This window comes from Barbatula barbatula (assembly GCF_947034865.1).
Source record: "Barbatula barbatula genome assembly, chromosome: 11".
Taxonomy (NCBI): domain Eukaryota; kingdom Metazoa; phylum Chordata; class Actinopteri; order Cypriniformes; family Nemacheilidae; genus Barbatula; species Barbatula barbatula.
The window spans coordinates 477,933-489,781 of NC_136774.1; the positions used below are offsets into that span (position 1 = coordinate 477,933).

The 11,849-nt window shown below is 40.5% G+C and overlaps 1 protein-coding gene across 1 annotated transcript in view; it reads right to left on the bottom strand.

The window, feature by feature from the left end:
- The window catches only part of plch2a (phospholipase C, eta 2a), a 64,456-nt gene extending 52,938 nt beyond the window's left edge, over window positions 1-11,518 (bottom strand). The window contains exons 1-2 of the mRNA XM_079467972.1: window positions 11,307-11,518; window positions 8,443-8,785 (exon numbers count right to left, since the gene is read on the bottom strand). Of these exons, the coding sequence (XP_079324098.1) occupies window positions 8,443-8,605 (163 nt within the window). The 5' untranslated portion in view covers window positions 8,606-8,785; window positions 11,307-11,518. The remainder of the gene's footprint in view (window positions 1-8,442; window positions 8,786-11,306) is intronic.
- Window positions 11,519-11,849: the final 331 nt, after the last annotated feature.

Genomic DNA, 11,849 nt, shown 5'->3' on the forward strand with positions numbered 1-11,849 from the left:
ATCCACAGGGTCTTACAAACAGGTGAACAGTACACTACATTCACACTAATGTTTTATTCAGCGAGCATGTTAAAATGATGCCTTGGTTTCATTCATGAAGAACGAGCATTGCATTGTGGGACACAGTGTTCCCTTAGCGTGGAGCGTGCCGGTGGAATCCTCTGCTGCATATATTCATGCATAAAGTGCGTTATATGTGCAGATATAATGATGGTCAAACGTGTGCAGAGCTACACAACGCCTCAGGACATCTCAAGTTCATTTGGCTTGAGTCATGAGTGAAAGTCATCCTGTCAGACTTGTAAACATCAGACATTATAATGTGTGAAAAACAATACATTAGACCTTTAACCGTATTGCTATCAAGCATAGAGATATTCAGTGTAAATGTTAAACATATTTCCATTTGATTCGCCTGACAAAACCACAACCTGTTCTTCAGTACAACCAATTTCCAAAAGAAGCGAGAGGGAACCCATCTCCCAATACTGAAGTAGAGCTCTCTTCAGAAACACCACAGCACATGTCAATCACGTGATTGTGAGTCAATAGATGCAGACGTCATCTGTGCAACATGAAGATCTCTGTGTGTGGAGACTATACTGTAGGTCTGTCGTGTCAGATGATGATGATGTGTAGATCTAGACATCTGTGTGTGCTTGTGTGTTCAGGTCAATGTGATTAGCATAGTGCTATACGGCTGAGATCAAAAGGTCCTGTGATATTGTGATATGACACTCGCGTCTTCATTCATTTCCATTAATGTCGCTCTACAGATGAGTTTCTAATGGTTCACTGCTGATCTCATTCACAAGGTTTGTGTGGTCATCGTCCTCGTGTGTGTGATCAGTGACAGAAAATGATCTGTGTTTTATATTTGTTATAGATCATACCATTTGCCCATCTTAAACCAAATGCTAGTGGAGTTTCATTCAAAGGATTATCAAGATGTCTTTAAATAATTTGAAATAAGACAAAATAAGCATTTAAATATTACAAAACTAATCCAAATATTTCTTAGCGTTTGGTTATTTTAGAATGATTAGTGCCTTTCTAGATATGTCAAACTGTAGAATATATTGTTTGAGGAGTGGGTTTAACATGAAATGAGGTTTAAAAAAATCTTAAATAATGATTGCTTACTGTAACTATACATGACAGAGCTGACATGCCCGAAAGCCTCTTTAGCATCACATCGTTAGCTTAGCATCACGCTAGTAGAGTAGCGCAGGGATGAGGTGTAGAACCCAGAGCTCTTCCAGTGACACTGCTCCAAGTCAATGCTTTATTATGGGTCTTTTGATAAAACACACCAGTTATAACCTGCTCGTACATTTTTTTTATTGTGTCTTTAAAGGGTAGTTGCTAACTACTTGCTCAAATTTGGGATGTTAAACATCATCACGTGTAAAGATGTACTCAAGGAGTAATTTCTTACCAGTGACCACGATTTTATATAGTTTGAAAGAGCAGTCAAAGGTTGGCTGGTGGGGTGACGTTAATGTCGAGCGACCGCTCAGAAGTCTGTTTATAGCATCATGCTAGCGTTTTATTTCTGGTGATTATATTTAGGATTGAAAAATAGCAAATGTTGTATTAGTTTATAAAGATGATCTTAATAGACATATGGTGCAAGTATCTTAAACCCTATCATGTTAATCATAGATCTTATTCTTGACGTCTATGGAAAAAATGCTCAGCTTTTGATGGAGAGAACCAGTGTGGCGCTTACTTCCAGGCTGGCCTACAAAAATACGTCATCCCTGCGGCACTTTATACTGAAAACAACTGTTAGTTGTGTACTTTCAGATGATATCTGGAGTTTGACTTTCTGCCTACATCAGACGCTCCAAATCCATCACTTGTGATGTACATCAGATCATTTCTCCAGAAAGCTGCTGAGACACAGAGGAATCTAATCTCTCTCTCTCTCTCTCTCTCACACAAACCCCTGATGAGCAGAAATACAGCTCAGCTCGTGCTATGAACAATAGTAAACGCTTCTGAAAGCACCAGAACGCTTACCTGACACAAAACACTGAGTTTTTCATCCCCTGCCATAAGCACATTATCCTTCATCCAGAGAGTTTCATGCTTTTCAAGACAATAGAGAAAGAGCGGATGTAAATCACTTTCCTCAGAGAAGATGGATAAGGCATATTCTCAGTGGTATCATTCATCATGTTGAGCTCATAATGGCTCCAGCGCTGGAGAGACTCTAAAACTAAGAGCTTTTCACAAACTACAGACACACATTTACAAACGTCACCACGCTGTGAATGAAAATAGGTCGAGGTATTATGACAGAGATTTATAAGCTCAGTCGACTGACCGCCCAACGGTGTCCAGAGGTGTGTGTGTGTGTGTGTTCACTGGCTTGGGAATCAAAATCAAAAGGAATGGAAATGGGATACTTCAAATTTTAATTGTAATTCCTCTTATCAATTCCTGTGTGCATTCTTTCACAAACTTGTGATATTTGACCAAAGTTTCATTATAGTAACTACAGTTTAACCATGATGTAGCTAAACTATGGAAATCGATATATGTATAAACACACATAAATATATATTCACAGTAAGGTCTCTAAAAGCTAATAAATGTTTTTGACTGAAAGAATAAGGCACGCTTTAATCAGTGAAGAGTGAACGTCCGAGAACACATACTGTACACACATAAAGCACACTGTAAAACAAATCCATAAACAACACGGACATTTCTTGTCAGCTGGAGCAACAGAAATATACCGTAAAATATATACAGTATAATAAATAGTTTTGCCTGTTTTTCTTTTCTTTTTCTGTAATTTAACAGTTTTTAACTGTAAAACATTTGTAATATTAAACTGGTCTAAGCTGTCTTTGGCGTGTGTGTGATGATTCTGCTGCTGTCAGAGATGTGTTAACCCTGTATATGTGCTAACATGTTTAATGAGAGTAATGTTCGTCTCAAGACACTGTATTCACTGTACACATGTGCTGTATTGATGTGCAGAGATCATTTCTTATGACGAGTTATTAATATCACAACAGAGTTTATCAACATTTGACGAATCAGAATGAGGGTTTTATGGCTTTTAGTCGCTGTCTGTTAGCAATATACCGTAAATGTCCCTACAAACAACTTCTAGTATATATGTGACCCTGGAGCACAAAAGCAGCACGGCATATTTGAGCTGATAGACATAACATTGTATGGTTCAAATGATCCATTTTTCTTTTTGGGAAAAAATCATTAGGATATTAAGTCAAGATCATGTTACCTACTGTAATTATATCGAAACTTTATTTTTGTGAGTCAATGCAGCAAAATCGCTGACAAAAATGTGCGGAAACACGACTACAAACTTCACTTTACTTTTATGATGTTCATAACACAACAGTACATGTTAAATGTATACAATGACAAAAGCATTCACAGGCAATCAAAATGTACTTTTAGACCAAATCTAAGTATTGATATAAAATGCTTTTTTTATGTTGTTAATCAGGTAACAACAACCCAGTGCCAGTGTTCATTTAAAGCCAAATGTGGATGAAAAGGGTCACAGGAAACTCACATGTGTTCAGAAACATTCACACACAGAATGCTTAAATACACGCTAGAGCTGAATTATTAGAATATACCATTGAAAAGAGCAGGGAAATGACTGGCCTCATTCTGCGTTGTGATTATTCAGCGTGTACGCCTCATAAATAAGCATCAAAGCGGCTGTGGGACTTTTTGATGATGGTTGTGCCCGCAGAGGCTCTCAATAGTTTGCTGTGTAATCACACCCATCATCATCATCATCAATATAAAGCCGGTCAAATCCACACACGAGCAGAAATAATGAGGTGTACGTGTTATTATACTGAGACCTTGAGCCACGCTTGAAAACCGCTGAGAAAAGAAAGAGAACATCTAATTATCCAACAAGGACGACTCGTCTTTTTATAGCATCGTAACCCAAACGCTCAAAAACACAGCAGAATACAGACTGAACAGTAGCTACATCGTCCATTATGATTATGAGGTCAATGATTTGATTCAATTGGATATCCCGATGCATTGTGATGCGTTGCATCATCAATTCGAAATATTACTGCAGGAGTAAGTCTGTCTCCCTCACACTTTAACACTCTGTCTACATCGCACGGGACAAAGTCGCTCTGCATCCAGTGGGGACAGAACTTCTGTATATAGAGAATGTGAAGCTGACGTCAGGCACTGTTGCACATTGCAGTGGCGCCGCCATCTTGGGAGGATCATCGTGGAGAGGGGCAGCGAAAGGGTGAGGTAAACGGTGTGTAAGTAGGTCAATTGAACATTGTTAACACCTGTGTTCGTTACAGTAATTGGTGGGGAGACGCGGATAAGACGAGGAGGAGTGAAACCGAGTGAGAGTGTGTGTCCTCCAGCGGAGAAGACGACGTAGCGTCGGTTCTTTGTTATTCTGAGTTATTGTTGAGTGAGAGCGCAGTGGCGCCAAATTGCAAATCTTTCATAAAAATATGCAAAGTGCTTCCCAGCTAACGCCGACTCCATTCTTCACCGACAAAGCGAATCTCATTACAATCATCCTCCAATCATGTTATTGTTTTGATATGTACTGTACTTGTTCTGTTTGATATATGGAAAGAACCAGGGGCTTTTCCTGAATGACTCTGTGTAATGCTATTGCTGTTTTGAACACAGCAAGGCTGTACTTATATTTCTTATCAAACAATAAAAACTAAACACTGCATCGAATTCACTAGCAGCCGTCCTCCCAAGATGGCGCAACATTCAACACTGCGTGACGTTGATGAACAAGCTCTTTTATAGGTTCTATAGTCTTTTGTAACGTCGCTCGCAGGCAGTATAGACAAGCTGTAACTGTTGTGGCTCTTTCTTGTCAAAGACCCGAATATACGCATCAGTATAGGCCTACACATATAGTGTCTAAGATCAGAAATATATGAAAATGCAAGTTTTGCACGTTTTGAAAATGCAATGTTTAATTGCATGTTTTAATATTGGATTATATGTTTGTATGCATCGATGTAGTAATCGTTCACATCTGCATTGCGATGCTTCGTAAAATGATTATTTTTGACAGCCCTGCTGAACAGAGTTATGAATCTGAAGTGGATTGATGGAAGTTCAATACTGCTGTGTGAATATTAATCTAACATGATTATTAGTGACTTTCAGAGCAGATTGACCACCCGAGGGTCTCCTGTAACACACACACACACACACACACACAAACATGCTGAAATGCACATGAATGAATGACACACTCTTTGTGTGTGTGTAGTCTGAGGGCACAAAATAACTGCACGTGTCAATCACACCTCTTTGTGCGTGACGTGTTGTTTGAAAACCTCAAAGCATGTTTTGTAAGATTAGCACAACAGTATGATCATTGCGAAGTGTAATAAATTCACTTTTCCAGTCACTGTGGATGTGTTTTAGTGTCTGAAATATAACCACACTATTCCATGAATCACAGAAGATGAACAGAAGATGAATTATGCCCTCTGTTGGATATGAAGATGAGATGACTGGATTTTCATCTTGATGTTAAGACGACTAGTGTGTGTGTGTGTGTGTGTGTGTGTGTGTGTGTGTGTGTGTGTGTGCGTGTGCGTGTGCGTGTGCGTGTGCGTGTGCGTGTGCGCGTGCGTGTGTGTGCGTGCTCTTGTACTGGTGGTTTGACAGCGGCCTGTTGGGAGAAGTCATCGGGGAATTCACTGAGGTAAATCTGCCATCCATAAAGTTTAGTGAGTAAAGTGAAGACCAGTCATGCAGTAAATGCTTTTCTATAAAGCAGGAAGATGAAGACCAAAACTCTTTGATAGTAGAATAATGTTTGACACAAACACACATGCACATACAAGGGATTAAGACTAGTCTTAGTCTTGCGTAGCTTTATCGCCGCTTTCTTTGGCCAAGGCCTGCCCAAGAGGCCATATGATTGACATGTAAAGCAACCAATCACGTATCGCTATGTTCCACGTCATGTTTAGAGGTGTAGTAACGGATCGGTGCACATTCACAAGCGTGTCAAAGGTTAACAGCAACAACGATGATAATAATATAATGCTGTGATGAATTCTTATAGCAACCGTTGTAAACACGACAGCTTACTACTTTGATCAGACGGCCCAGGCGGAACGTTAAAGAACACGACACTCAAAATCAGATGACGACTTCCACCGTGCTGAAGTGTTTCCAGAAAAGTGTGTGTGATGCATCAGACGTTTAGCCAACGGTCGGCGGGCGTGACGTATGAGGCTAGACTAGTCCTAGACTCAAAGAAATGTTAGAGCTGCCCAAACTAAAACAACCTGCACATACATATCTTAAAATACATCGAAAAACGACTTAAATATCATCATTAACTTGGTCCTGCTTTAAACTAATCCCCTAGATCAGAGGCCGTCTGTGTAAACCTCTAGCTTTAGATGTACATGATCTAATGATGACAGCACCAGGGAATAACACATCTATTGTGTGCATGATCACGTGTTTATCAGAATAAATGTGATCAGCTGGTGTCACTGCATTGACCTGAGTCACCAGTAGCAAACAATAGAGCGCGCTCTGCTGGACAAACTACGACATTACACCCTTTACAAACATTTTATCTGCATTATATGTTCTGTGAAACAATATTCATTTCGGTGATATATATACACCGATGCTGATATATCTGTGACAGGCTCACATCAGCCAATACATTCAGCAAACCGATAAATCAGTCGGGCTCTATGAAAAACATCAATAGAACTGCATTTGTGTCTTTAAATAGCATTCAGGTTTGAACTGTGCAAATTTGTGGGATTTATCCTTAAACGTTATAATTACACTTTTTCCACAGGCCTACAGTTATTGAGAAAATTGCATTTACTTTGATAGCATTACATTTGTCAATAAAAAAGGAAACAACATAGTGATCAAGCATTGAAATAAAAACATGTTGCGTGTGTTGGTCGCGTCCGTGCTGTCTCACGCATTCATCACGGCAGTACTTTAAGTCTGTAGTTGTTTAATCCAAACGGTGCTGCCGTGATTCTCTGTTATGGCTGGAATACACTACAAGACTTAAAATCTGACACATCATCACACACTTGCAGACTTTATGAAAGTTTCAACACACTAAGTGATCAATTCTGCAGACTTTCTGCAAGTCCAGACTGAAAACCTGAGCAAAGGCCTTGCAGTGTATTTGCAGGGGCGATTCTAGGTTTTTAATGTTAGGGGGCTCAGAATCCAATGAGGATATAAATATATAATACATAGCATTCAGTGTCAGCAGGTCATGACTGAAGTGCACTTGAGCAAGACACCTTACCCCTTACCCCCGCTACGACATCATAAGGAATGACGCATCTCTGTGCGCTACGACATCATCAGGAATGACGCTTATTTATAAGAAAGAATGGCAAAGATGCAGATGTCACCTTGTACTCTGCTTATAACCTTCAACCCAATCTGTGCTGCTGTGAACTGAAGAATGTCCTAAATAATGCAGCCTGCCGCCGTTTTCATAATAAGAAATTAATAGGGGACTAGAAGTGATCTCGAATTCTACACTCGAGAGAAATTCTACACTTTGAAAAGGCATATTTGGCTGTGATTGATGTAGAAATGTAAGTGATGTCTATAAACTGTGATCATCATGCATAATGCTCACATCATACATTAAACATCTGCTCGTGCTGAACTAGTGACGAGAAAATCATTTCAGTATTGTTTTTGATGAATGAGATTTTGACTGATTTCATCCTCATACTGTACGTTAGTGTTGAACTGAATTCTACTGATGTTTACATTTGTGAGTGAACCTCAAACACTATACTAAGCGTATAGCATCACCATCATGACAAGTTCACATCAGCTGATGTTTATTTCATCTCCTCATAACTGCACGTCGCTCATGACCGTCTTCATCATCATCATCTCTTACAGGGCCATTAAACATTATACTGCCCCTCTCTAGTCTCTACACATCATTCAGTATTCACGATTGCTCCTGATAGTCATTTTCTGATAATAATGGTCCTAACAGAAAGACAGAGTGAACCTAAATTGCTCCAGGACACTATTTGCGCTCCCACCACAGACAAATAGGTTTCACTGTGACAGAAACCACAAGCATCTGTACACAATCAAACTGAACGGATCAGCAACACCGTTCACTTTCTTTTATTTGACTTTGTAACCATGAATTTGACAGACGCACCCAAAGACCAGCGTAAGACCACCGCTGTTCAGGTTTAGCTCAACACACACATGTTGATCATGATGAGCAGCAGCAATGACAGCGCACAATGTGTGTGATGATAAAAGCGCTCGTGATTATTTCTGTTTGTTGACTTCCACTGCACAACACAAACACATCAACATGTGTAAAACATGTTGAAATATCCTCAGTTTAACCCAATAAGAGCAAGTGGAAACACGTGTACTCACCGACAGCGACAGTGTTTGATGAGAGGAAGCTGTTGTGGCGTAAGAGTTTACTGCTGCAGGATGAATCGGTGCCATCGGTGAAGCCCACAGACACGCTGAGAGATCCCAGACTGATGCTCGGACTACCAGACGCCAGAGACGTGTTCACACATGACCGCTCCATTATACGCTTTTTCACTTTCTTACTTCATATGATGATATCAATGTTTCTGTCATGTCCCTTTCTTCTGTATGAAGGTCTTCTGCTTTGGTGAGTTGGTGTGGCGTGACGGAGATCCCCCGCCAGTCATTCACCTGTGGAAAGGCCTGAAGCAAAACCACACCTGCAGTCGATGGCACACACCTGTTAACACAACACACACGAAGAGAGGGATTGATTGTTAATCCCTCATCGGGTCTTATAGTTGATGTGATGGAGCGCACCTGATGGACATACAGTGGTATCACTGTCGCAGTGACATGAACTATATAAACACAAGAAGTGCAGGATGCAAAAGAAATGATGTCATTTATTGTTCATCTGTGTCGACAGCGGGATTGTCTGATGTCAACGGCCCGATAAACTGAACAATGGCTGTAGTGTTCACTTAAAGTGCTGGCAGGATTTGACGGAGACGTGTTGATACCTGACCGGACCTGTCAGTCGTGGAACACCTGGCCTCAGGTAACAGACCCCCAATGACCCCACCTCACCTTCAACAAACATGAGTGCCAGAAGATTTACTGAATTCCTCAGCAGACAAAACATTCTTCACACGATGGATGTTTATGTGCGGCGTCAGACGGACACCAGGGTGAAACAGTAAAGACACGGAAGAGACTGTAGATGTGTATGAAAGAGTACATATGGAGAGTTAGGGCGGCACGGTTATGACCTCCATATGCCATTATTACTGTTGATTCATTGATTTGAAATGTTTATCACTGCATGCCATATTCTTTCTATAAACATCCAAAACTAAATCATATAATGTAGATAATTACGTTGTCAATTCAAAATCGAATAGCTAAAGAACCATCAACGTATTCATTCTCTGCTGCGCGGCTGTATCTGGTGCCCACACGCACAGAGATGAGCATGTGTCTTTGTTTCACCCGTGATTGTAATCCGCAATAAAGTGTGTGCATGAAGCTTTATGGAGAGCACTGAAGTACAGCCAGACATATGCTGTGATGTACACACCGATGAACTGAATGACACAGGAATAAATCAGACGGCACCATGAGCTGTATTCTTACAGACTGACACACATCAGACGTCCTGTCATGAGCTCAAAGCATTTCCACATTAAACTGACTGAAAGACATTCATCACTTTGCGTTTTGTTTAAGAGATAACTGATCGGTCAGCACCTGACCAACAGTTCTGACTTCTATCTCTGTATGCTGTGGTGGGCTACGCAAGACCTGTTTTATTGCATTTATGCTTTTTGTCGTCCTTATGTTGTTCCAATTGCTTCCATTGTTCACCACATTTGTAAGTCGCTTTGGAAAAAAGCTGAATGATTAAATGTAAAAGTAGATAAGTTAAAGGTAGTCTTGCATCTGAGGTCACACCTTCGGTGAACAGAACATGGTTACAGAAACTCGACCCCATCATAGATTTCTGCTTATTTGACTGATCGTGTTGATTCATAGTCATAAGAGGCCATGTCTTGTTTTTTTATTGAAACCTGTAATAAAAGAGCCCAAACTTCATTACATGAATATGTAGGTGACGTGTTATAAGCCAATGTTTGAGTGGCAGTGAATCTGACAGTGATGTGAAACACTCATGACTCATTGAATCAGGTCATAATGAATCAGACTGGATCATGTTCAAACAGAGGACACAGAGACACAGAAAGCTGTTTTATAGGATCTCATGTCTGGTGTAATGTCTCATCTCTTGAAATCTGCTACTGAAGGACACACAAAAGCTGTGTGTGTGTGTTTAACATGAGCGCAGTGCTTTCCGGAAACACAGTGAACATGCAAATGTGTCTTTAACCCTGAAACACCCTTAAACTTCGACTGATCAAACGAACAGCTTATTTACTTTCAGACTAATGTTTCTTATCAATCAACAACAGAGACGCATTGTTTGTCCTGAGAGTAACACAGCCGGTACACAACACAAAGCAGACAATAGACCGTGCAACATGAGATCTGATACCAAACCAACAAAACTCACAACACGACATTCCGCTGGGATTTCATATTCAACATCTGTTGTGAAATACTGTAAAACACATACATACTGAGCAAGAGCTGAATCCACAGATATATCTGTAGGTGAAGAACACTTCTCATATGAGCGTATCTCAGATTTCTGTTTGGGAAGATATTCATTCCACTGGTTTATAATTGCATCTTCTTTTCCTGTTTTTCCAGTCTACGTGAAATGACGGAGCCGAGACGGGACGCAGAGAGCGCTTGGTGTGTGCTGTAAGACTACAGAAGTGATCCACAAAAGAGCTTTTATCACACAATGTTGTGCTTGTGATTTCCACAGAAAGCAAACAAAGAACTGAGTGCCCAGTCACTTCAACAAACACTGAGACATGAATTATTACACATGAATGAGAAATACACCCAGTAAACCGCTCCCGGTCTGGATCAGATTGGACTCCAGGAATCACATCACAGTCTTTTATTATGGATTCACATTAAAATTCTTCAGGACAGCTGGATGATGTACTTCAAATGTCATAATAAAAATACATCCCGAGCGTTCCTGCAGTCTCGACAGTGTTTGTACCCGAGCATTCAGGTGAAACGTGTTGAGTTTCACAGGACGAAATGAGCTGTCAAATGTGCCAAACAAACTGCTAATAAAAGAAACGTCACATCTGCACGTGCAAAAGTGAAAGTATAGACGTTACCTTGGTTGAAAGAGAAGCGTGTATGGTGATGTGTGAGAAGCTCTTTCACTGCGACTGTGTCCATGTGAAGCAACACTTCTCTTCTTCTCTCTCGCTGCTCTCGTTCATGGGACAAGTAAAGACACGGGAGACAGGTGGGAGGGATACGGGGTGGAGTATAGACTCTGCAACCCTTAACATCTCAGCACACAGTGTGTACTATACTTGTTGCTACTGTATATCTGTGTTATGTTGTTATATAGGGAGATCAGGTAGACTGACAGATCTTCAGCTCATAAATCAGACTCAAGGTTCAAAGTTCTTTACTGGCTAACCGCTCAGAACATCTTTGGAGATTTGATAGCCCTGCCGTAAACATGACATACGTCCTTTGATCTTTTATGCCTCGTACCAACTCAAGGTCAAACTGCCACAAGACATATAAACTGCTAAACATTTATCCGTAACACAAAACAAAAGCAGCACTACATGAATAATGATGAACGTTGACTGAGTTTCATAACTCCTCATCTTACCTGAGCTGAGGACGACCTCTCATCTGTC